Raw genomic sequence first — 22,980 nt, forward strand, 5'->3', positions numbered from 1 at the left:
AACTCAGCCTTCCTATTAAATGGGAATTTGCTGCCAGTTTAGTTGAAAGTAATCAGAAATTACAACTAATAAAAGAATGCAAACACTGGAGAAGGAAAAGATTTTCAGGAAAACAAGCAACTGTGGAAAGCATTTGAAAGCTGAAATGCTATCTTTACTTGGAAGCTAAGTCTTTATTAAGTTAGAGAGCTTATCAATATACCTCATACAAATGAGATGGTAACCATTCCCATTTAGTCCACAAAAGCAAATTACAACACTATAAGTTGCAAACACCATTTCAGCAAAGAGAACTCTTTACTTCTTTTATATGGTTAAATATGAGCTTTTTAGTTGCCAGGTCAATTCTTTTTTTTTAGGTTACTGCCATAAAGCATGTGTACTTGGGGAAGAGAGACAGAGAGAGGGAAAATGAGAAATCACTCCTGCCTCAGAGAGCATAGTCAAACCACAATCTCTCCTCTTCCATTCTCCTCTCCAGGCTTTGGCATGAAGGCACACATGCCCCGAGTGATTTTTTAAGCTGCTGGGTCCTGGGCTTGAAATGCTGCTGGCCATGTGGGAGTCCAGTGCCTTAACCACCATGCCACCAACTAGTCCTGCCAAGTCAATTCTTAACAGGACTGAAAATAAAGTTAGTAAACATAACCAGATTATAGGCTAAAATTTAACATCTTAATTTCTAGACTTTGGTTTTCATAATCAGTAAATTTTAAAACCTAGAAACTCAAACAGGGTTAAGTCAAGTTTCATTGCTCCAAATTAGAGTTTTTTAAAAATCCAACTACTTGGGACCAGCAGATGGCATAATGGTTAGGTTGCTGTCTCTCATGTAGTTGACTGCAGCTCGGTCCCAGACCAGTTTAAAACTCATGCCAGATGCATGTGCGTGCATGCCCAAACTCCTGAGAAAAGAATGGAAAAGAAAGGATTGTGGCATGGCCATATCCCCAAGGAATGATTTTTCAATTTCTATCTCTCTATCTCTGTCTCTCCAGTGAGCACACACACTCTAAAGCAAAAATATCTCTCAAAAAATATATATATTTCCATATGTATCCTAGCACCACGATTTTATGAAAAGAAATTTTAACTCAAAATATGGTAGACGAAAGATCAATCCTTATATCAAATATAAATCTAGTTTTATTTATTTATTTATTTTGGGGGGGAGAGGTTTTTACTATAGGTCGTGTGTGCTCGCCAGACAGAGCAGACAGAGACAGAAAGCGAGAGATCACCCCCCAGGAGTGATGGCCACACTACAATCCCTTCTCCTCCATTCTCCTCTTGGGATCCTGGACAGGCAAGCACACGTGCCCAGCATGAGTTTAAACCACCAGGCCCAGGACTCAAACTGCGGTCGACTACATGGGAGTCCAGCAACATAGCCATTACACCAACTGCTGGTCCCAAATCTAGTTTTATTTCACAAAGGACTAATGAGAACTCCTTCAGGGTCAGCGCTATCTTTTAGATAAGCATTTCGGAACCAAGTGTTCAGAGGAAAAAACAGTAGATTGAGTCAGACATTACTTCTGATTCCACCACTCATTAACTGCATGAATATAAACAAAAACTCTGAATTTCAGTTTTCTATGAACTGGAAATATATTCAATAGTTTACAGGGCTACTATGGTAACCAAATATAAAATATACTGAAATAATCTGAAAACATGTGACAAGTCAAAGAAAAAATAATCTAAACCATACAACTCACCATCAGCTGACTGGGTAAACAATGCATAATCAGGATTGACTATCTCATTAGATAGAATATCAAACCACTCACGCACAACACCTTGACCCTGAGTTTAAAAAGATAAAATTAAACATCAACAGAAATATATTGTTACATTTTTTTCTAAGTAACAACAACAAAATCATATTAGACTTTTGCTTTATCAAATAAATATTAAACTTCACTCAAGTTCATTTCACTCGTTTACGTACAGTGACGTCGTCACTTGTTTCATACTCACCATGCCTTCTTCTCCATGGAACCGCACAGCAATCCCTTGTTTTAGCTTTGCACAATTTGCTTTCGACACAACTTCACAGCTACTCCTAAAAATAGAATCTAAATATGTAGCACTGGTTAATTTTACATATTAAAGTTTATAATAACATGTACTTCGTGCCTCACAGGTAAGTATATCAGTTTCTTTGTTAAAACTTACCTCTGTGAACCAGCAGGATATCGCTCTCATTCACTGGCCTGTGCACCATGTCTGTATCTGGTTGTCCGGAATGCAAATGTTCATAGAACCATTCACAGCGATCTTTAAATGGCTAGCCCCAAAAATAATAATAAAAAATGTCAGCAGTATTTCAGTCACCTAATTTACAGATTAACTAACACGCTAAATGCCCTTTCTAAAAATAATCATTCTTAGATCTTAATTGATAATAATAGCTACACATGGTAACTCTATAACAACATACGATATATAATTACTTAGAATAACAGTTCCTATGTTCTAACATTTCAATAACAATTCACCAAAAGGCAGATCTTAGCTGAAATATTATACTTTGACTACCCAGATAATGTATTTTAATTCCTATGTTTACAACAGAGAAAACTTGATCAAGTAGATTACCAAGAACTTAATAAGAGATACAATTAAACACATATACTGTTTCTTTAAAATTTGACAAGGCTTTCAAATGAATTTTCACACCCAGAAAAATTATGTTGCTTGTTCTATTTAATTTTTCATCACAATAGTATTTTACATTTAGCATTATTCTTATTTCCATTCTCTGGAATACATGCAACAATTTGTCACCCTTTTTTCTTCTTTTCCTCCACCCTGAAAATTGAAGAACAAGAGCCCCTGAGCAGTAAGGAAGTTTCTACCTTTTGTTCATCTGCCAAGTCAGCAAACTGCAAGTGAACTGTACTTTTTATTAAAAATCAGAAAGTACTGAGTACCTATTGTATGCTGACACTGCAGCTAAATAGAAGCAGTAAAAATCTTAATTTCTTCACTAAAAAATTGCTTAATACAGTTAAAGGTAAGATAAACATACAACAATATATGCCAATTTCTTTTTTTTTTCCCCAGAGATTTTTACTATAGGGCATGTGGGCTCACCAGAGACACAAAGAAAGAGAAAGTGACAAACCATGCCATCCTTTCTCCTCCATTCTCCTCTCAGGATTTTGGTATGCACGCACATATACCCAAAATGATTTTCAAGCCGCCAGGTCCAGGACTCAAACCATGGTTGGCCATGTGGGAGTCCAGCACCCTAACCTCCATGCCACCTGCGGGTCCCTGTACTACCAATTTCCAACAGAGAAGTATAAACTATAGATGCACTCGGAATTTATAGACTGCAGTTGATGTAGTACAAAGGATTAATGGGGTTCCAGTTGGAATTAGGACTTAAAGCTGGGTAGAACTTGCTCAAGTAGGGAGGAAAAAGGGCAAACAGCCTAAGGGAGAGGAAAAACAAAAGGCACAGAAGAAGAAACTGAGTCTCCATGGAAGATGGAGCAAAGGCACTGGCATAACCAGAACTCTAACCCTACACGTGTTAAAGAAAATGAGTTTTTTTGTTTTTTGGGGGGAGAGGTTTTTGCTACAGAGCACGTGTGCTCACCAGAAAGACAGAGAGAGACAGAAAGTGAGAAATCACCCCCCAGGGGAGATGGCCACACCACAATCCCTTCTCTTCCATTCTCCACTCAGGATCTTCGGCATGCATGCACACGCGCCCAGTGTGACTTTAAGCCACTAGGTCCAGGACTCAAATCACAGTTGACTGCATGAGAGTCTTCTCCTCTCAGGATTTTGGTATGCACGCACATATACCCAAAATGATTTTCAAGCCGCCAGGTCCAGGACTCAAACCATGGTTGGCCATGTGGGAGTCCAGCACCCTAACCTCCATGCCACCTGCGGGTCCCTGTACTACCAATTTCCAACAGAGAAGTATAAACTATAGATGCACTCGGAATTTATAGACTGCAGTTGATGTAGTACAAAGGATTAATGGGGTTCCAGTTGGAATTAGGACTTAAAGCTGGGTAGAACTTGCTCAAGTAGGGAGGAAAAAGGGCAAACAGCCTAAGGGAGAGGAAAAACAAAAGGCACAGAAGAAGAAACTGAGTCTCCATGGAAGATGGAGCAAAGGCACTGGCATAACCAGAACTCTAACCCTACACGTGTTAAAGAAAATGAGTTTTTTTGTTTTTTGGGGGGAGAGGTTTTTGCTACAGAGCACGTGTGCTCACCAGAAAGACAGAGAGAGACAGAAAGTGAGAAATCACCCCCCAGGGGAGATGGCCACACCACAATCCCTTCTCTTCCATTCTCCACTCAGGATCTTCGGCATGCATGCACACGCGCCCAGTGTGACTTTAAGCCACTAGGTCCAGGACTCAAATCACAGTTGACTGCATGAGAGTCCAGCGACATAGCCATTAGGCCATCTGCTGGTTCCAAGGAAATGTGTTTGTATAAATAAGTTGAACACACAATTATGGATCCTCAAAATTATATTTGATCAGGAGAGTAACATGAAAAATGGAGTACTGAAAGTGAGTATGAGCACCAATATAGAAAGAGACTAGGTGATCAAGTCCTGGTCATGGTAGGAAAGTGAAACAATGAAGTAAATACGAGAAACATTACTCCTTTGAATAAAGATGAAACGAGAAGACCTAGAGATAGAACTTACTAACAGAAATAACTTGAGAAGAAAAACTCTTCCCACACAATTTCTTCCCATTTTCCTAGAAAGCGTTGGTAGAAAGATAATGAATATGGTTTTATGCATCCTGACTTTAAAGCTATTGTGGAGTATCACTGGAATGAATACTGGGTGGTGTTTGTTACACCTTAGTCACTGGAAACACAGCCAGGAGCAAAGCTGAGGTTGCAGAAAGCATATGGGCTCTTGTTCAAAAGATTAGAGATATAAAGAAAAAAATACCAAGAACAAAGAAGTTTACACAATCACGTCAGAATTGAGAATTTGCTTAGCAAATGATACACACAGCTAGGAAAGTCAAAGGCCAACGAGAGTGGTGCAAAACACAAAAGCTCAAAGTTTCAAGAGATAAACATAATCAATACCATCGAACACCACAGAAAAATTTATCTTTCAGGTAGTTTTTAGGACACCAGTAAGTTTCTTTATCTGAGCTAAACTAAATATTAGTTTTGCTTTAAAAGACTTGTACCACCTTTTACTAATTCTTAATAAAAATATTAAGATAACTGGTGAGAGATTAACTTCTGCCTTTAAAAATGTACTCTTTCAGTAAATGTTCCTTTTTATAAAATTAAATGTCTAATCCTGTCCATACTTCTAAGTCTTCCACACTTCAATAAGCACTATTACATGTTTTCATATATACTACTGTGCACACAAATTAGTTTTTTTCATTTTTAGTAAACAGACTGGAATATGAAGTACTTAACATTTCAATACTATTTCTAAAACAGTGATAAAGTAGGGAGAAAAAGTATGACACTGAAGCATATTTAAGTATGGCTTTTGAAGTAAGATAAACAGGGCTTGAAATCCTGGCTCTGTTACTTACTAGGCTTGTGATACTAGCTAAATTACTAATCCTCTCAGAATTTTAGTTTTCTCACCTGTAAAACAGAGAAAAGAGTACCTACTTCAAGGGCTAATTGTGAGCATTAAATGAAATAATGCACACACAGAACATAGGAGAAATAATTATAATACAAATTAGCTAACACATATTAAACACCTGTATACCAGGTACTATGTTAAGCACTTCACATGCATCACCACATCCAACCCTTAGAACACTATGGAAAAAAGATCTTATCCCCATTTTACAGGAGATAAAAACGTAGCACTAAGAAATAACTTAGGAAAAGAGTCAACACTCAGAAAGTTCAATAAAGAGGTGGATTCCTATTATCACATATTATTAATTTTAATGTAAAAATTCTTGGGACCAGCAGATGGCATAATAGTTACATTGCTGGACTCCCACATAGTTGACAGTGGTTAGAGTTTGGACCCAGTGGCCTAAAACTCACACAGGGCACGGATGTATGCATGCTCAAAATCCCAAGAGGAGAATGAGGGAGAAGGGACCTCAGCATGGCTATCCCCCTGTGGGGTGATTTCTCTCTTTCTGTCTCTCTGTCTCTCTGACAAGCACATGCACCCTATGGCTAAAATCTCTCTCTAAAAAAAAGTTTTTTAAAAAGCTAGGAAGGTACCTGTAAATCAAAACACATACATTTGCACAAACACCTATTCAGCCAAACAGCACATTTTTGTATGTAAACTTTCTGAGTACCTGAACTGCATTTCCACAAATAATTCATGAAACAGGATTGATTACAGAGGCTTCTCTTAGTATTTGTGTGGCAATACAAAATGTTTCCTCCTTTAACTACTGACCATCTGAAAACTACCAATAAAAATACTCAATCTCTTAGCAGAGATAGTTGTTTCCTAACTTTCTGGGGCGTGGGGGAGAATAGTCCCTAAGTTAAAGAAATTTTCCAAGTACAGTAGAGTGAAAAATAATCTTTCTCCAATGTGAGGTTAAATTTATGTTATCCAATCACTCATAAATATTAATGTGTGTATTTCCTACAAACGAGGGAATTATCCTACAAAAAAAGAAAACAACAATCGCTGTCAGGAAATTTAACAGTGGCACATCAATATATCTAGTCCTTAGACCCATTTCTAGTTTTGTCAATTTTCCAATAATGCCCTTTAGAGCTAAGTGATTCATGAACCACATTTAACTGTGCTGTCTCTTTGCGTCTCCTGCTCCCTGGTACAGCTCTTCAAGGTTTACTTAATTCTCATAACCTTGTGCCTTTCAAAGATGGCAGGTCAATAAATGTCACAGAATGCCCCTTAACGGGACAGTCTCATGTTTCCTCATAATTACACAAGGGTGCATATCTTGGGCAAGAGTATCACAGAAGTGATGTGTTCTTCTCAGTGCATCCTATCAGCCGGCACACAGCATGTCGACTTTAGTCACTGCCAAGCTTTTCCACGTAAAGCCTCTTTATTCTCTCCGTGATTAGTAAGTAATTTGTGGGGAAATACCTTGAGGCTATGTTAAATATCCCACCTCTCAAAAACTTTCCATTTATTCATTGCTTTCTTAAGAAACAGATGCATAGATTCCTATTTTATTTATATTATGATGCCATTATTATTATTATTATTAATTTTTATTTTCCCCCAATTCCAGATCTGGCTAGAAGTAGAGTCCACTCCAGCTGGCTTTTGAGTCATTCTGATAGAAGTTCACTGTTCTTTGAACACTTTCTTACTTTGCACAACAAAATGCCCCAGTCTCATCTCGTAACGTTCTCTGACCCAGCTCTGGAATTAGCCATTTTTCCCACAAGCTTCAGTTCACTGAGAATGGCGTTTAGAGACCAAGAGTTGGGTGCCAGATTGGCTGTATTTATCCCCATGGATTGAAAACTATAAATTCATGCTGGTATCTCTTCATTTAAATCCAATAGTACACAGTTGCTTCCATTCTGTAATATCTTTCTCCAACAGAGAGAAATTGGACTCTCCTATTTACACATTTGATCAGTCCTTACCTCAGCTCCTTCCACATCGGTATATTTAACCAACCTCTGTCACTGACATGGTCCCCTCATTGCAAGGATGCCCGAAACCCCACTGGAGCTCCATCAAACAACTCTGATGCCACCCCTCTTAACATGGACATCCTGTGTATGCCACTACAACTCACAAGTCTCATGCAAGGTCCCCCATCCACAGACACCCTTCCCTACCACACTCAAACTCTGAAACCCCATACTGTGCCACCACTACTAAGACACCATAATGATTCCATCAGGCAACAAAATTCCCTCTCTGGATTAATGAGGTGGGTACCTAATGCAGATGCTTTTTGATATAACTGCTCAGGAAAGGAAAAGGAATAAAAACCAGAAATAGTATTAAAAATAGTGGGTAGGAGACACAGATGCAGGAGACGCAGATGCAGGAGACGCAGATGCAGGAGACGCAGATGCAGGAGACGCAGATGCAGGATCCGCAGAGTTCTGGTCAGCCTGCTCCTGCTCCTGCCTCACTGCTGTTCACCCTCACCAAGGAACAAGTTGGTCAGGAAGCCACACCACAGCCATGGCTTTTAAAGACACTAGAAAAATATCTGTGGAGTCAGAAGTGGCCATTCACTGAATCAGAATTACTTTAACCAGCCACAATGTCAAGACCCTGGAGAAAGTGTGTGCTGACTTAATCAGAGGTGCAAAGAGAAAGAATCTCAAAGTGAAAAGGCCAGTTCGGATGCCTACCAAGACTGAGAATCACTACAAGAAAAATACCTTGTGGTGAAGGTTCTAAGACATAGGATCATGTCCAGATGAAGATCCACAAGTGACACATTGATTTGCACAGTCCTTCTGAGACTGTTAAACAGATGACTTCCATTGGTACTGAACCAGGAATTGAGGTTGAAGTCACCATTGTCAATGCCTAACTTGACTATTTTAATAAATCATATTTAATATTTAATATATCTAATATATATTTAATATTTTGATAAATTGTTTTTTTAAATTGTAAACTCTCTCTCTTAAAAAACTAAAAGTTGGGGCCAGACGGTGACACAACAGAAATACAGCTGAAGCCATTTGGAAGGAGTCCTGGTTTCACATCCTGCGACCTGCCTGAGCGAGGTATGTGTACCCATGATCTAGGCTGGCTAAAAGCAGGGGTGGACTGAAGCACAGGCCCCTGCTGGGGGTCCCTGGCTCTCTTTTTCTTTCTCTGTATCTCTCTTATAGAAGAAATATGCTTAAGAAAAAATAAAAACCTAAAAGTTTCTTTCACTTATTATCTCATTTGTCCTTGAAGAGAGTCATATATGCTAAAAATATGAACTTAAGAACCAGACTGATTTAAATTCTAGAAGCTAAATAAACAAGTTATTTAACCTTAAGTTTCAGTAAGAGTACCCCTTTCACATCAAATTCACATGAAGCAAATTACATAATACCTGACCAAAAATCAGCATTCAATTCATGTAATTATCGTTACTGCCCTCCCTCTTACGTCATCATTAAATAGGGGTTAAAAGATCCCTATATATAATTTTATAACAATTAGTCCTTAGCATTTTTAACTTCTGAAAGGGTTGGTATCCCTAAACACACTAAAAAGTACCTATGGGCTAGCAGGTGGCATAGCGGTTAAGGTGCTGGACTCCCACATGGCCAACAGTGGTTCAAGTCCCAGACCAGGAGGCTTGAAACTCATGCTGGGTATGTGTGCACGTATGCCCAAAATGCCAGGAAGAGAATGAAAGACAAGGGATTGTGGCATGGCCATTCCCCCTTGGGGGTGATTTCTTAATTTCCGTTTCGATGTCTCTGTCTGTCTCTCCAACAAGTGCACACGTCCTATAGCAAAAATCTCTCTCAAAAAAAGGTACCTACAATATTTATTATCTAATATTTATTAACTACTAACTAAACCATATCATCTATTGATGAGATCTCATATATATTACCTTTTTTTATAAATTGACTAGGCAGGTCTAGTGGTCTAGCCTGTACAGCTGACAATTTACTGTCTAAAATTTTATGATTATTTAGGATTATGTCATTCTCTTAAGAATAAAATTATCTGTGGCTCCTGACAGTCTAGAAAATAATGTGGCAATCAAGTTCCCAATGTACCTTTCCAGAAATATATTTCACTCCTCACCTACATACAGTTTCTGCTGTAACCACTATAGCTTTATATAGTTTTCCATCTACATGTACCAGTCCGTACCCTGACTAGAATGTTCGTCTTCCCTGTTGACTCCCATCGAAACTTAAGGTTTAGAGGATTAACAAAGTTAAATCACTATTTTTACCAAAGGGCTTCTCAAAGTCCTCAATACACTATTGATGTGCTTTATAAATTTCCAAGAGGCCAATTTCCAAGAGGCCAATTTCCAATTTGTTGTATTTTCCAAATTCTTCGGGGATAAATCGTTCTCTCAAGGTCTCATAGGACCAGTGTCCCATGAATCTCATTTCAGGCCTTTGCATACAGGAGGCACTCAATACGCATTTCTTGAAAAAAAATATTTACTCCTCTTATTAAAGTACCATGTAATTTCATTCTGCAACTAAAGGAGGCTTTTAGCATAAAAACTACTCACTAAACAATGTTCAAATTTTTAAAATTAATTTCATTACATGGACTAAAAATAAGATGGAGAGAATTTTTTTTACCTGTGCTTTTATGATATGCATGAATCTTGACATCAACTCAGGACATTCAAGGAGAAAGTGAAAGTGGTCAAATATGATTTTGGGATTTCTAAAAAAAAAAAAATACATATTTTTTTTAATGAAGAAAAAGGATAAGTAACATTAAGTAAAATAAAAATTATTAAACATATTACTAATTCACAACTACTACACTTTACTTATCAAATGAATTTTGGATAGTAACTGAAATAACCTTTTTGTTTCTGTTGAGATGCAATCGTTAAGTAATGAGAATAAAGGCTACCACGGCAGTCCATGAATCCCAAAATGCCTTACCTATTAACAAAGCATTTCAAAACTTCATCATGCTTGCAGACAAATTCGATGAAACGGGGTGAGGTCATTCTGTGGGAACACAAATGAATCAGAATATGCAGAGGAGAGTGGTTGGTGATATGACGCAGTAAACTTGATAAATACCTTTTAAATTGAACTGGCCACCAGACCTCCAAAAAAAGGAACTTGGGTTTGGAATAGCTTTATAAATTTCAAAAATTGAGCCATGCCTACTCAATTAGTGAAAAAGAAGTAACATATATGAGGTCTTATAAATGGATGATATAAAAAGAGACTTTTTAAAAAATCTTCCCAAGAAATTTTGTGCATCTCTGGTCCTCACATTTCCAATATATAATTAAATAATTCTATTCAAAGTGACATTTACCATTCTACATAGTGATAATTTATGTATCATTTGCTTAAAAATTTAAATATCTTGTACTAGACTTAGATTAGCTCATCAATATCCTACAACAAGGTCAGAATACAACCCATAATCAATAAATTATTTGTTGTTACTGAAAAATACCCTAGTTTTTCTTCATCAATTAGAGAAAAAAAAAAAAAATAAGCCAAAGCCTTCTTACCCTGGAGGCATCTGACAAGAACAGCACATGTAAAAAGCTTGAATGACAGCACTTAGCCGGTTAGCTGTCATAGAAATAACATCCTGACAATCTGCATTGGCTTCCTGTTTCCCTGAAAAAGCATCTGGTTTAGATTCCCCTGTGCCAGTGGATAGATTTTCATAGCTCCCAGGTCCTGGAGGTTCAAATGGACGAATAGAAGTCGCATCTTGATTTGGACCTTTTTGTTTCAGTAAAATAGAAGTGATATCCGTGGAGTCCTTTTTGTTTTTCATCAGTTCTGTAGCTATTAAAACTAGCCATTCATCTAATGAGTGCCAAAGCAACTCCAGAGGCTAAGAGAAAAATAAAAGTTTTTTAAACATTATTAATAAACTACATAATTTTTAAAAATCCACACACTCAAACATTATGAAAGAGAACATTTACTCTAAATAGTTCTATCTTCTAAAATAAATGCAACAATAATAACTAAAGGTAAGCAACAAAATATATGACAATTTCTTCACTTACAGCAAAAGTTTAATTTACATTTATGTATTCCAAGGAATAAAATGAGAAAATGAAAAGTAACAGAGGGAACCAGCAGTTAGCATAATGGCTATGTCGCTGGATTCCCACGTAGTCGGCCACGGTTCGCGTCCCGGACCCGGTGGCTTAGAACTCACGCCAGGCGCGTGTGCGTGTGTGCCCAAAATCCCGAGAGGAGAATGGAGAAGGGATTGCAGAGTGACCATCCCCACTGGGGGGTGATTTCTCGCTTTCTGTCTCTGTCTCTGCCTGTCTGGTGAGCGCACGCGCCCTATAGCGAAAAAACCTCTCAAAAAAAAAAGTAACAGAACATTTTGTAAGAAATATTTCTTCATTTAACTTTCTAATAATGCTATTAGTACAGTACTTATATATGTATAATCTTCCTAATATTTACTGTAGTAATATGATAAATGCCAATAATTTTCATATAAACAAAGTCTTTTCTCTATTTAAAAAACTATGAGAATTTCTAAAGAACCTAATGAATAGTTGACTTTACTGTGCTTTCTTTATATATAATTCCTAGAATTTTGATAATTTATAACAAGAAATTGTCAATATGGCAAATTTATATATATATATGTATATATATATACATACATACACACATATTATATGTATGCTTACACATAATCCATCTACAATAACTAGTAATTTTTAAAACAAAAAAATAAAGTAACCCTATTAAAAATACCAACTAGCATACCAAATAATTCAAAAATTAACAGCTTTTATCAAGGAAAAAAAATTGGTAAGTAAATTATTTCTTACTCCTACATTATTTAAAATATCCCTACTGCACATAATGAAATGGCTTCTACAAACTAAATGACATTTTATTTGTTATTTACAATCATATGTTATCATAAATGCTAATGTAGGACCAAATCCTAGAGAAAATGAACTGTTTATATTAACATGATTTCTAATAATTAATTTTAGAAACAAGCAAATATTATTAAAAGACCCATTAGGATATTAGAATTTTTTAATCCCAAATAATGATTAACAGTTTCAAAGAGTGGTTAAGGGTTTAAAACTCATTTATCTCGGGCCAGCAGGTGGCACAGTGGTTAAGGCTATGGACTCCCACATGGTGGACCGCAGTTCAAGTCCCGGGCCTGACGTCTTGGAAACACACTGGGCGCAAAGTGTGTGTGTGCCCAAAATCGTGAAAGAAGGGATTGCAGCATGGCCATAAACCTGGGGAGTGATTTCTGTCTGTCTCTCCTGTGAACACATATGCCCTATAACAAAAATCTCTCTTTAAAAAAAAGTCCTTTATATTTCACTATTTTAAATATTCTTGAGAATGACAGGTTGTCTTTCAGCAAATGAACGTTAAAGTTAATCTAACTTTGTGAGTCTTTTATGTTCACGGAATGCTGCAAACTAGATCATGTGCCTCAGGAAGACCCATCCTTAAAATATTCAACTAAAGAAATCATCCTTATTGAAAGATTACTACTTTATTATTTACTACTGAAAGAGATTATTTAATCATACTTGGAACATTAAAATGTGTTTAAAAAAGTATATTGCCAGGAAATTCTTCCCAATTATTATCTAACATGTTCCACTACATCTTCAGCATTCCTTAAGTATTTGCAGGACATTCATTCTTTAAAAGTACTTTTCAAGGGCTAGCCAGTGGCATACTGGTTAAGGCAGCTGAATTCCACGTGGCCAACTGTGTGGCTCAAGTCCAAGTCCCAGTGGCTTAAAACACATGCCAAGAACATGTGTGTGCATATTCAAGATCCCAGAAGAAAGGACTGTGGAGTGGCCACCCTCCTGTGGGATGCTTCACCTTCTCTTTCTCTCTGTCTCTATCTCTCTCCTATAGGTGCACATGCCCTATGGCAAGTTAAAGAAAAAAAAATACTCACTGAATTTGCAGTAATTAACTCATCCCTATGTCTTCATTTATACCTGAAACTACAAAGCAGAAAAAAAGACAGACAAAACCACCATCCCTACAACCAACAAAAAGCTAGTCCACTAACTCAACAGTTAGTATGCATGAGTTAGGCACACAGGTACAATGTTTGTCTTTAGAGAAACTAATTATGGCCTCTTTGAGGTTGAAATAAGCACCTGTCTCACCCGCAAAGACCAGTTTTCCACAGTTAGGCACAACAGCTGGAAGAGTCAAGGGTGCCTAGCTACTTCAAGAAGGGCAAGAGTCATCATCTGCCATAAACACTGACATGACAACTCCACTGCACATTTCCTAAAATTCTAATCATGATCCAAGTTTGAGCCTACAGTTTCTCTTCATAATCAAAACATTAAGTCCTCTGTAAAAAATGAAAAAGAACTTTTTAGGTCAGTAAAACTATTTAGCTTTACACCAGAAAATGAACTTCCAAAATAGAAAGAACAGTTGGTGATATAAAACTGCTTGAAACAAAAGGAATAATTGGTCTCTACATGAAAAGGGATAAATCTAAGAAAATCAACATACTGAATGGAAATGAAGCCTAAGGCAAGAAATGTTAGAGGCTGAGCACATAGATGATCAATGAATCTAGACATGTAACAATCCTATCTTCAAGTACTGACAATGTATACAACTTCAAAGTGAATTCTGGATAATCCAGAAATAATATCTAAGAAAAAAATGCATCTATGTAAAAATGACAGTGATCATAGAAAATACTGGAAAGCTAGGAGTTTTCAATGAACAAATACAGCATACAATCAGAAGCGAAAGAAGAGAAAGAGGAGAAAAGGAAGAGAAGCAGTAAACAACATTGGACCTTTCTTTACTTCTCCCTTTACTTCTCACCTTTTTTTCCTGCAATAAGTACTAAAACTAAATCCTAACCTTGAGGTGACTGTACATTAGGAGTTGCTTCTTTGAAGATGTAGCGAGAAAATTCATTCTTCATTCACCAAAAAAAAAAAAAGGAACACTGTGAAAATATCTCATTTCTAACCATGGTAGCAGTCACAGACAAAAAAGGATTAAAAATAAATTTTAAAATTAAAAGTAAGTCATTGCAGGCCCAGCCATGGTGGCGCAAGCAGTAGGGTGTCATTGCTAAGGCTAGGGCCATGTTGAAAGCCTGGGTTCAGTTCCCAGACCAACCTAAATAGGCCAGGTGCAACATCACACTTTAACCTTAGTTAGGAGGCTAAAATGAGAGGATTGAGATGTGGGGAGAGAGAGAGACTCCATCGAAAATACCTATCTCTATCTCTCTCTTTCTCCCCCTCTCACTAAAAAACAAGCCACTGCATACTATTATTGATGTTTTCTATATTAACAAATAGTGATAAAACACCATAAGATACAAAACACTGTACATATCAATTGTTACTGAATGATCAGTCAATTACTATGGAAAATATTAGCAGGTTTCTTGACATGTTTTGTTTTATATTATTGAATGATCATCACGGAATTATATTCTACACATAGTAACAATGATACGACAATCATACATGATTCGTAATCATCTTAAGTACAATTTTAAAATAGTATCTAATATTGAACTTTTTGGACAATTTTTTTAAATTTCAAGATGTAAAAAAAGTGAGACAATTTTAACAGGAAAATATTATCACCTTAGATTCAAAACAGTAGCTTGAAACCCTGTTAGTCTGACTATTCTCAACTTAATAATGTCAAGTGCCAAAACCCAAAAGATAAAATCTTTAAGCTAAAAGTTTCTCTATATTTCTTGGCTTATAAATTTTCTAAATTACAGTTCTATGAAACCATTAATAGTTATAAGTTTACCATTCTCTTTCTCTCTGTTTCACAGACACACAGACACACACACACACACACACACCACATCTAGATTCAAGTCAAAACTGTCTTCGACATGCTTATACTGTTTGGATAACAAAAACTACTTTCTTCTTTAAAATGCTCCAAAGTTCCCAAGGCACTAGATAAAAATTTCCTAACACCAAACGAATGGCTAAGTGTTAAGAATAACTTAAAGGACTTCTAAAATAAATCAGAAACTAATTACAGGATGTTAAACAATTTCATCTACTCAAAACACATGGCCTATAAACCCACTCATTCTTAGAGAAAAAGCTTTAGTTAATCCTAACAATAAAGTGACAAGTTAGAGTACCTAGTTAATGACATAGAAAGCAGGAATCAACTGCTACCTTAGTTAAAATGTGGTAAAAATTAAATTGGCATTTCCAGTCTAACACTGCAGCAACTCAGCAGGTAAGACGTTTATAACCTGAATCACCCCACAATGAACAGGACAGGTTATATACATAGAGGGTGATGTACAGTCACCATTTTTATCCTTTTAAGTGGGAAGGCAGATCATTTTGCTATCTCCCAAATTATGTAACTCATAAATTCTTACAAACTTAAAAAAAACTGTAAGCATTAATACTTGTTCATGTTTTTTTTTTTTTTCAAATAGCTGACTTTTGGAATAAAACTGCTATACTAAAATGAAATGTCAAATTTTAAGAGAAAATAAGTAGTTAGAGGCTAAGAGAAAATAAGTGGTTAGAGGCAAAAGCAGTTGTCAATGACGTAGAAAATAATACTGAAAAGATTAAATAAAAATCACAAACTAGCAGGAAAATATCTCTATTACACACACACACACACATCTCATAGATATATGACAAAACACAATGTCTAGCTCCCCATTAAAATAAGTGGCCAGCCATGGTGGCACAGTGGTAACACAACTAACTCCCACAATGCTGAGGTCAAATGAGAAGGTCTGAGTCCCAATCTCCCTACATAAGCCAGAAGCCCAGTACAAAGGCACATTCCCAGGATTCTGGCCAGCTCAGGCTGGGGATGGGAGGAGAGTAATAAAGCATAGGGTGAAGACCCTGTTGGGAGTGCTGTCTCTCAGAGAAGAGCTAAATAAATAAACTTTTCAAATAAAAATTAAGAAATAAAAATAGTGATATCTTTTCTACCCTGTTATATCTCTAATGAATATGATAGAGTAGGTAGAAAACATTTAAATCAAGCATTAAATATCTACAGAGAGGCTACTTACATAGCACACACTTATTTTCTGATATTATTAACAAGTAAGTAGCAAATTCAAATTTTAACCCCCAAAATAAACAATTCCGAATGTCATCTATCCCAGTTTAGATCATTTTGACTATTACCTATAACTATTTTGACTTTTCTATTCATCACCATAGGCGAATAGAAAGAATGCACAGGAAGTCAAATCAGGGACAGACTTGGTCACTAACAGTGAACCATTACCAGAACACATTAGGAACAATTTTGTATATCAGTGTTTGAGCAGTGAAACTCAAAAGAACAATGACAAAGGAGTGGATCAATAATTTAGATTCAAATTTCACAACAGGAGTATAAGAAAGTGGTAGGTGAAAACCCAAAATGTGAATTACAAAAAGATGCATAACTTTCTTCTTCCAGGAGATGGCACAACAGGGAAAATAAAAGGAAAGGAGGGAAAAAAGAGAAAAACATACACACATACACATGCATATATGGTTGAAAACTTTCTTTCCTATACTAATTTTAAAAAAGAAGGTGAAACAAACATATGAGCAGCCCTGAAGCATACCTCTCTAAAAGAACACTTTAGGAATTAAAGAATCTACTAGTGTCAAAGTGCTTGCAAATCATTCATTTTTAAGTATCAGCCAAAACTTTTCCATGTAAGAAAACAATCATTTATCATAGATCATTAATTTAGCTTCCAATTATATAGACAGTAAGCTGCCAGTCTTAACTTGTTTTCAAGGAAGTGGCTCATAAAATCATATGTAACACTTTTTCAAAACCCAAAAGCAATTTTTACCCTGTGGATTTATATTCAAAACCCAAAAGCAAATTTTACCCTATGGATATCCATTTAAGAAAAATTACCCTTAAAAAAAAAAAAAACACATTTTGTCTACTTCATAAAATTATCATTTAACTTGGGTGGCAACACTGCCTTGGGTTTTATTTATTCATTTACTTCAAGTTTCTTTCTTTCTTCATGAACTGGGGAGGGGGAGAGGAAGAAAGGGATCCCCAACAGGGTCTTGTTATGCAGCAATCCTTCCTCTCTCCTGCCTTCTCAAGCATTCCAACAAGCCAGTACCATAAGCACATCTGGCGTGCCCAGACTGACCCAGAATCTGAACCCTACCCTTCCCACTATGGCTCCAGTATCACACAATGGAATCCTACTGCCTGCACCACTAACCTGCTTTGGGTTTTATACAGAATCATTTCTCCAAGGATTCCATCCATATGTGCTTGTATAGAGGAGGTAACTAAAGCAATAAAAAATATTTTAAGAAACTACTTCCTTGATGTGATCTCAGGAATTGTTAATAAACCCAGTAGTGAAAGTAAATTTACACTAAAAACACCTATATGCACATGAAGCACACACACATTATGATAAAATCTAAATAAAAGCTGTTTATTTTCCTTCCTGTAAGAACTTTTTAAAAAAGCATAATAACTACATATTACATTATAAATCTATAATTCAATATAATTAAATTTAGACACTAAATATCTCCCCTCTTAGAACACAACACTAATGGACTAAAAATTTTATTTGTGGGGCCTGCAGGTGGTATGGTGCCTAAGGTGACTGGATTCCCAAATGGCCAAATGCAGTTCAATTCCCAGACTCAGCAGCTTGAAAATCACACTGGGCACATGTGCACGGATGCCCAAAATTCCAAGAGGACAATAAAGGAGATGGGATTGCAGCATGGTCATCCCCCAAGGAGTGATTTCTTACGTTCCCTCTCTGTCTCCTCTCCAGTGAGCATACAAGCCCTATGGCAAGAACCTTAAAAAAAAAAAAAAACTATTTGTAAGAAAAATATAGCATACTCACCAGACAGAGCTGGAAGGAAAAAGATGTATCCAACTTAAAAAGTGATATGCAGGCCAGGTCATAGTATGGTGGTTAAAGTAGCTGGATTCCACATGACCAACTGCCTGGTTCAAGGCCTGGACCTGGCAGTTTGAAAAACACACCAGGAGTGTGTAGGTACATACCCATAATCCCCAAAGAAAATGGAGATGGAGAAGAAGGGATTGTGGCATTACCATTTCCCCTGAAAGTTGCTTTCTCACCTCCCACCACCCAGTCTCTCCAGCAAGCAAACGTGCCCTCTGGCAAACTTAAAAAAAAAAAGGTGATACAGGTAAGAACCAAACTTATGTCCTGTTCATAAGGTATCTGATTAATGAATGCATGCTTTGTTTTGTGTCTGTCTTCTTAACAACATCATATACTTTCCGGACCTTGAACACCTGGCTTCTTGGAGTTTTATTCCCATTGTAGCCCATATCGATTCCATTACTGGGGGAAGATGGACCAATTCGAAAGACGTGACAAAATATCCTCACAATCCTTAGAAGGCTCTTCATCTGAGCATCATAATTGCTAGAGAGGCTGAAAATAAAAATTTAAATATGAACAGATTAGATGAAGTAAAACAAATTATATCTTAAATTACTCATATTTTTAAACATTTTCAACCCACTGACCATCTGTTTATAATAGAACTGGAATGCAATTCCTTTTCTATCATGATAGATGATGGAACACTTCATTTAACAGGATGTTACCAAATATCTATCTATTTTGATTGCATATGGTTGAGTTACTAATTATTATGCACATAGAATATCACCAATGCTCCAAAGCATGAAATATGAAGAAAATCACTCCTGTAGAACAGTTGGTTTCTTGAAATACCAACTTGAAAGCAATTTCCAACTTTCACTTCCAAAAGTACATTTGTAAATTAAACTGATACTTTAGAAGTCTTGAATACATTTCAGAGAGAAGCAATGGTATAGCTGATTATGAACTTAGATCAACCTATAACTCAATCATTTTAACTAACAAGCTCAACTCTGCCACTCTACCATTACCCCATATCCTCTTCCCACCTAAAAAGAGTAACCAATTGTTCACATTGAAAATTCACAAACTGAATAACCTTGAAGTTACTATCTGCATTAAGGCTGTTCTTTATGTAATAGGTTGCCTTATGATGCTAGTAAACATCACCATGGAAAACAATAAGACTAAAATTCAATTAATACTAAATCATATTGCACATAAACTTTATATGACGAGTAGGAAGGCCCTGAAGAATCCCACAGGCCCCCTGAGACTAGTCCATCATCATCAATATCAGTCATTATTCAAACAATTTTTTATACTATTCAAGGAACAGTTTTATTTTGACATCCCGAATATCGTATCTCATATTATAACTGCTATACAAAAGCATGGTAAAGCACTGCATTAACTTTTAGGCAGAAAAAGTTGTATAAATTTGCATAAAATTATAAAACACATACTCTCTCTTAAGTGTATTTTATCTATACTGAAAAATTCCTCTGTAATATTTTTAAGTATCCTTTACCATTAAAACAGTAAGAATTAGTAATGTGGGAATAGCAAATGCCTACTTCCAAGTATTCCAGTTTGATTAAGTGACAAATTAGAGGGCATTTTCTATACGGGGGACATGTATGACATTTTCACTTCAATATTGATGTTGTTTCCTTATTCTAAAAATTAATACATTGTTAAAATATGATCAATAAAACGTTTCTGCCAGCTACCAGTGTTAATCAATAACAGAGCCCAGCTGCCATGGTACAGTGGTAACAACAACACTGCAACACTGGAAGTCATCTGGGGACTGAGGTTCGGTTCCTACATCGACCCAGGTGTGTGGAATGGGGATTGAAGCACGAGATCCTGTTGAAGGTGCCGTGCCTACCTTTCTCCATTTGTCTCTTTCATGAAAGGAAGGAAGGAAAATAAATATAATATATAATAGCTATTGCTATCCATACTATGTTGACTGGACAGCTATGGCACTTAGCAAAATCTTTTCTGTGTTTTAGTAATTTTTGAATCAAATGCAAAGAATCATTAATTTAGCCTGAATTTATTTTTATTCCCTAGTTTTGCCATAGAGTATGTATGTTCATGGGGTGAGGGGTGCTGGCCATGCCATAATCCCTTCTCCTCCAGGATCCTAAAATCAGTTAGACAACAGGCTACCAATTTATCCAAACTGTGCTGGATAACATCTCTACTGTCACTAAGTAATATATACTAAAGATCAGTTATTTTCTTTTTCTTTTTTAAAGAGAGATTTTTGCTATAGGGCGTATGTGCTCGCTAGAGAAACAGAGAGACAGAAAGTGAGAAATCACTTCCCATGGAGAATTGCCACACCGCAATACCTTCCCCTCCTGGGATTTTGGGCACACACATACATGTGCCTGGTGTGAGTTTCAAGCTTCCAGGTCTGGGAACTGATCTGCAGTCAGTCATGTGGGAGTCCAAAGACAACCATTACACCATCTGCTGGCCCCAAAATCAGTTATAAATATAACTCCCACATGGTTGACCATGGTTTTTGAGTCCCAGACCTGGCTGCTTGATTTCTCACTTTCCTTTTCTCTGTCTCTCTGGTCAACTTAAAAAAAAAAAAGAAATGACAATGAATAAAATTAAATAAAATAATTCTTAAAAAAATAAATTAAATAATATACTTAAATATTTCTTAGCTTGTTTTTTTTTGCTTTTTGTTTTTTATTTTTTGGGTTTTTTGTTTGTCTTTTGTTTTTGCTGTAAGGTACATATGCTTGCTGGTCAAAGAGGAAGAGAGGAAGAGGGGGAGACAGGAAAAGAGAAACTGAAAACCCCCACCCCCTCCCTGTGGGACCACCAGCCCACAGTTTTTCTCCTTCATTCTCCTTTCAGGATTTTGGTTACACACACCCCCAGCATGCTTTTATAAGCTGTTGGGTCAGGAACTTGAACTGGATGGCCATGTAAGATCCAGCCACCTTAACCACCACACCATCTGCTGACCTTCTTAGTAACTTAATAGGTGATAAAGGTGAACTCTTAAAAAAAAAAAAATAAAAACATAGATACATAAAAACAAACGTTTTCTGATTACTATGGAAGAGCAGTCAATAGGACAAAGATTTAAGAGGAAAAAACAAATTTTCTAACATGGGAAAAACAAGTTAAATGGTATTTTGGGGAAACTTAGAATCATCATCACCATCCCCATCATTTTTCATTTACAGCACCATCATTATTACAGGCCACATGCTGTACTCTGCACTTTACAGTATCTCTCTATTTCACTCTCACTACTCACTAAGATAGTTACTACCATTTTCCAATAAAAGGAAATGAAATGCAATAAAAACTGAGTATACTATAAATTCCACAAAGGAAATGATCATATCTGTTTTATTTACAATCAGCTAACATTTGGTCTGGTGGATACTGGCACTCAAAAATAGAAATTAGGTGAACGGTTGGATGATGAAGGAAACTCCGGAAAGTTAGTTGCTGAAGTTGCACAGTTAGTAAATAGTCATGTCTGGATTTAAACCCGAGTCTGGCTGACTCCAGAGCCCATGCTCTCAATTAGGATGTCTGAGTCTTAGAAAGGCTTCATCAAATATCTGATGAGTTACTGAGAATGAGTAAAACAAGGGTATGAGGGTGTTAAGGAAAGCTGGCATTCACTGAATCTTGTAACAGAGCAAGAGTCTAAAAGTCACTTCAAATAAAAACTGAATTTTTAAAGTCAGCAAATGGTGTATTGAGTAGAAGTGCTGAATAAAGACTAAATAGTTATAAAAACACAAGAAGGTGATCTTAGTACAATGAAGAATAAGGGACCTAGCTGAGGGCCTGTTAAGTAACTAAAACAGATGATATTGTGATCTGAAGTTAATGAAGAGTCCCAAGGAAGACTGAAACAAAAAGCTAACATCATGAATCAAACGATGGAGCTGATGCGTAGAAGCCGTGTGGTGCTAGGAGAGCAAAAGTTCCACTGCAACCACAGATATAGGCAAACACCACATGTCAATGTATTAAAAGGAAAAGTGATTAGTAAAAGGATAATACTAAAGAGAAAGCACCCAAATTAGAAGGGGTTCCAATCTGTTAGCCAAAAAATAATAACTCAAACCACTCCATGGCTGCTTAACTGAGGTGGCTAATCACATACAAAGAAGTACAGCTCAGGAAAATGCTAGAATATAAACTGAGGTCATCTAAAGGCATTAACTCCATGAACTTAAGGACAAGCCATTAAAACCAGAGCGCCTTCTGAAAAGAATAAGAACTGAGGGGAACAGTTTAAGGAAGAAACTTTATAAGGAATTATGAGGGTATAGTGAAAAGGTTGAACAGTTTTATAAATCAGTGATCAGGATTCCTAACTTTCTTGATTTTTCTTCATGTCAGTTACTTGCATTTTATACAATTCTAGATACACATGCCCA

At 36.5% G+C, this 22,980-nt stretch overlaps 1 protein-coding gene across 4 annotated transcripts in view; it reads right to left on the reverse strand.

Annotated features, from left to right (window-relative positions):
* HACE1 (HECT domain and ankyrin repeat containing E3 ubiquitin protein ligase 1) overlaps nt 1-22,980 on the reverse strand; it is a 125,607-nt gene that overhangs the window by 31,721 nt on the left and 70,906 nt on the right. For all 4 annotated transcript variants that reach the window (XM_014591053.2, XM_006156943.3, XM_027775105.1 and 1 more), the window contains 7 exons: nt 18,934-19,084; nt 11,151-11,485; nt 10,561-10,629; nt 10,246-10,333; nt 2,182-2,293; nt 1,984-2,081; nt 1,722-1,809 (listed from right to left, as the gene is read on the reverse strand). In XM_014591053.2, the coding sequence (XP_014446539.1) occupies nt 1,722-1,809; nt 1,984-2,081; nt 2,182-2,293; nt 10,246-10,333; nt 10,561-10,629; nt 11,151-11,485; nt 18,934-19,084 (941 nt within the window). The remainder of the gene's footprint in view (nt 1-1,721; nt 1,810-1,983; nt 2,082-2,181; nt 2,294-10,245; nt 10,334-10,560; nt 10,630-11,150; nt 11,486-18,933; nt 19,085-22,980) is intronic.

This window comes from Tupaia chinensis, unplaced genomic scaffold (assembly GCF_000334495.1).
Source record: "Tupaia chinensis unplaced genomic scaffold, TupChi_1.0 Scaffold000527_1, whole genome shotgun sequence".
Lineage (NCBI taxonomy): Eukaryota > Metazoa > Chordata > Mammalia > Scandentia > Tupaiidae > Tupaia > Tupaia belangeri.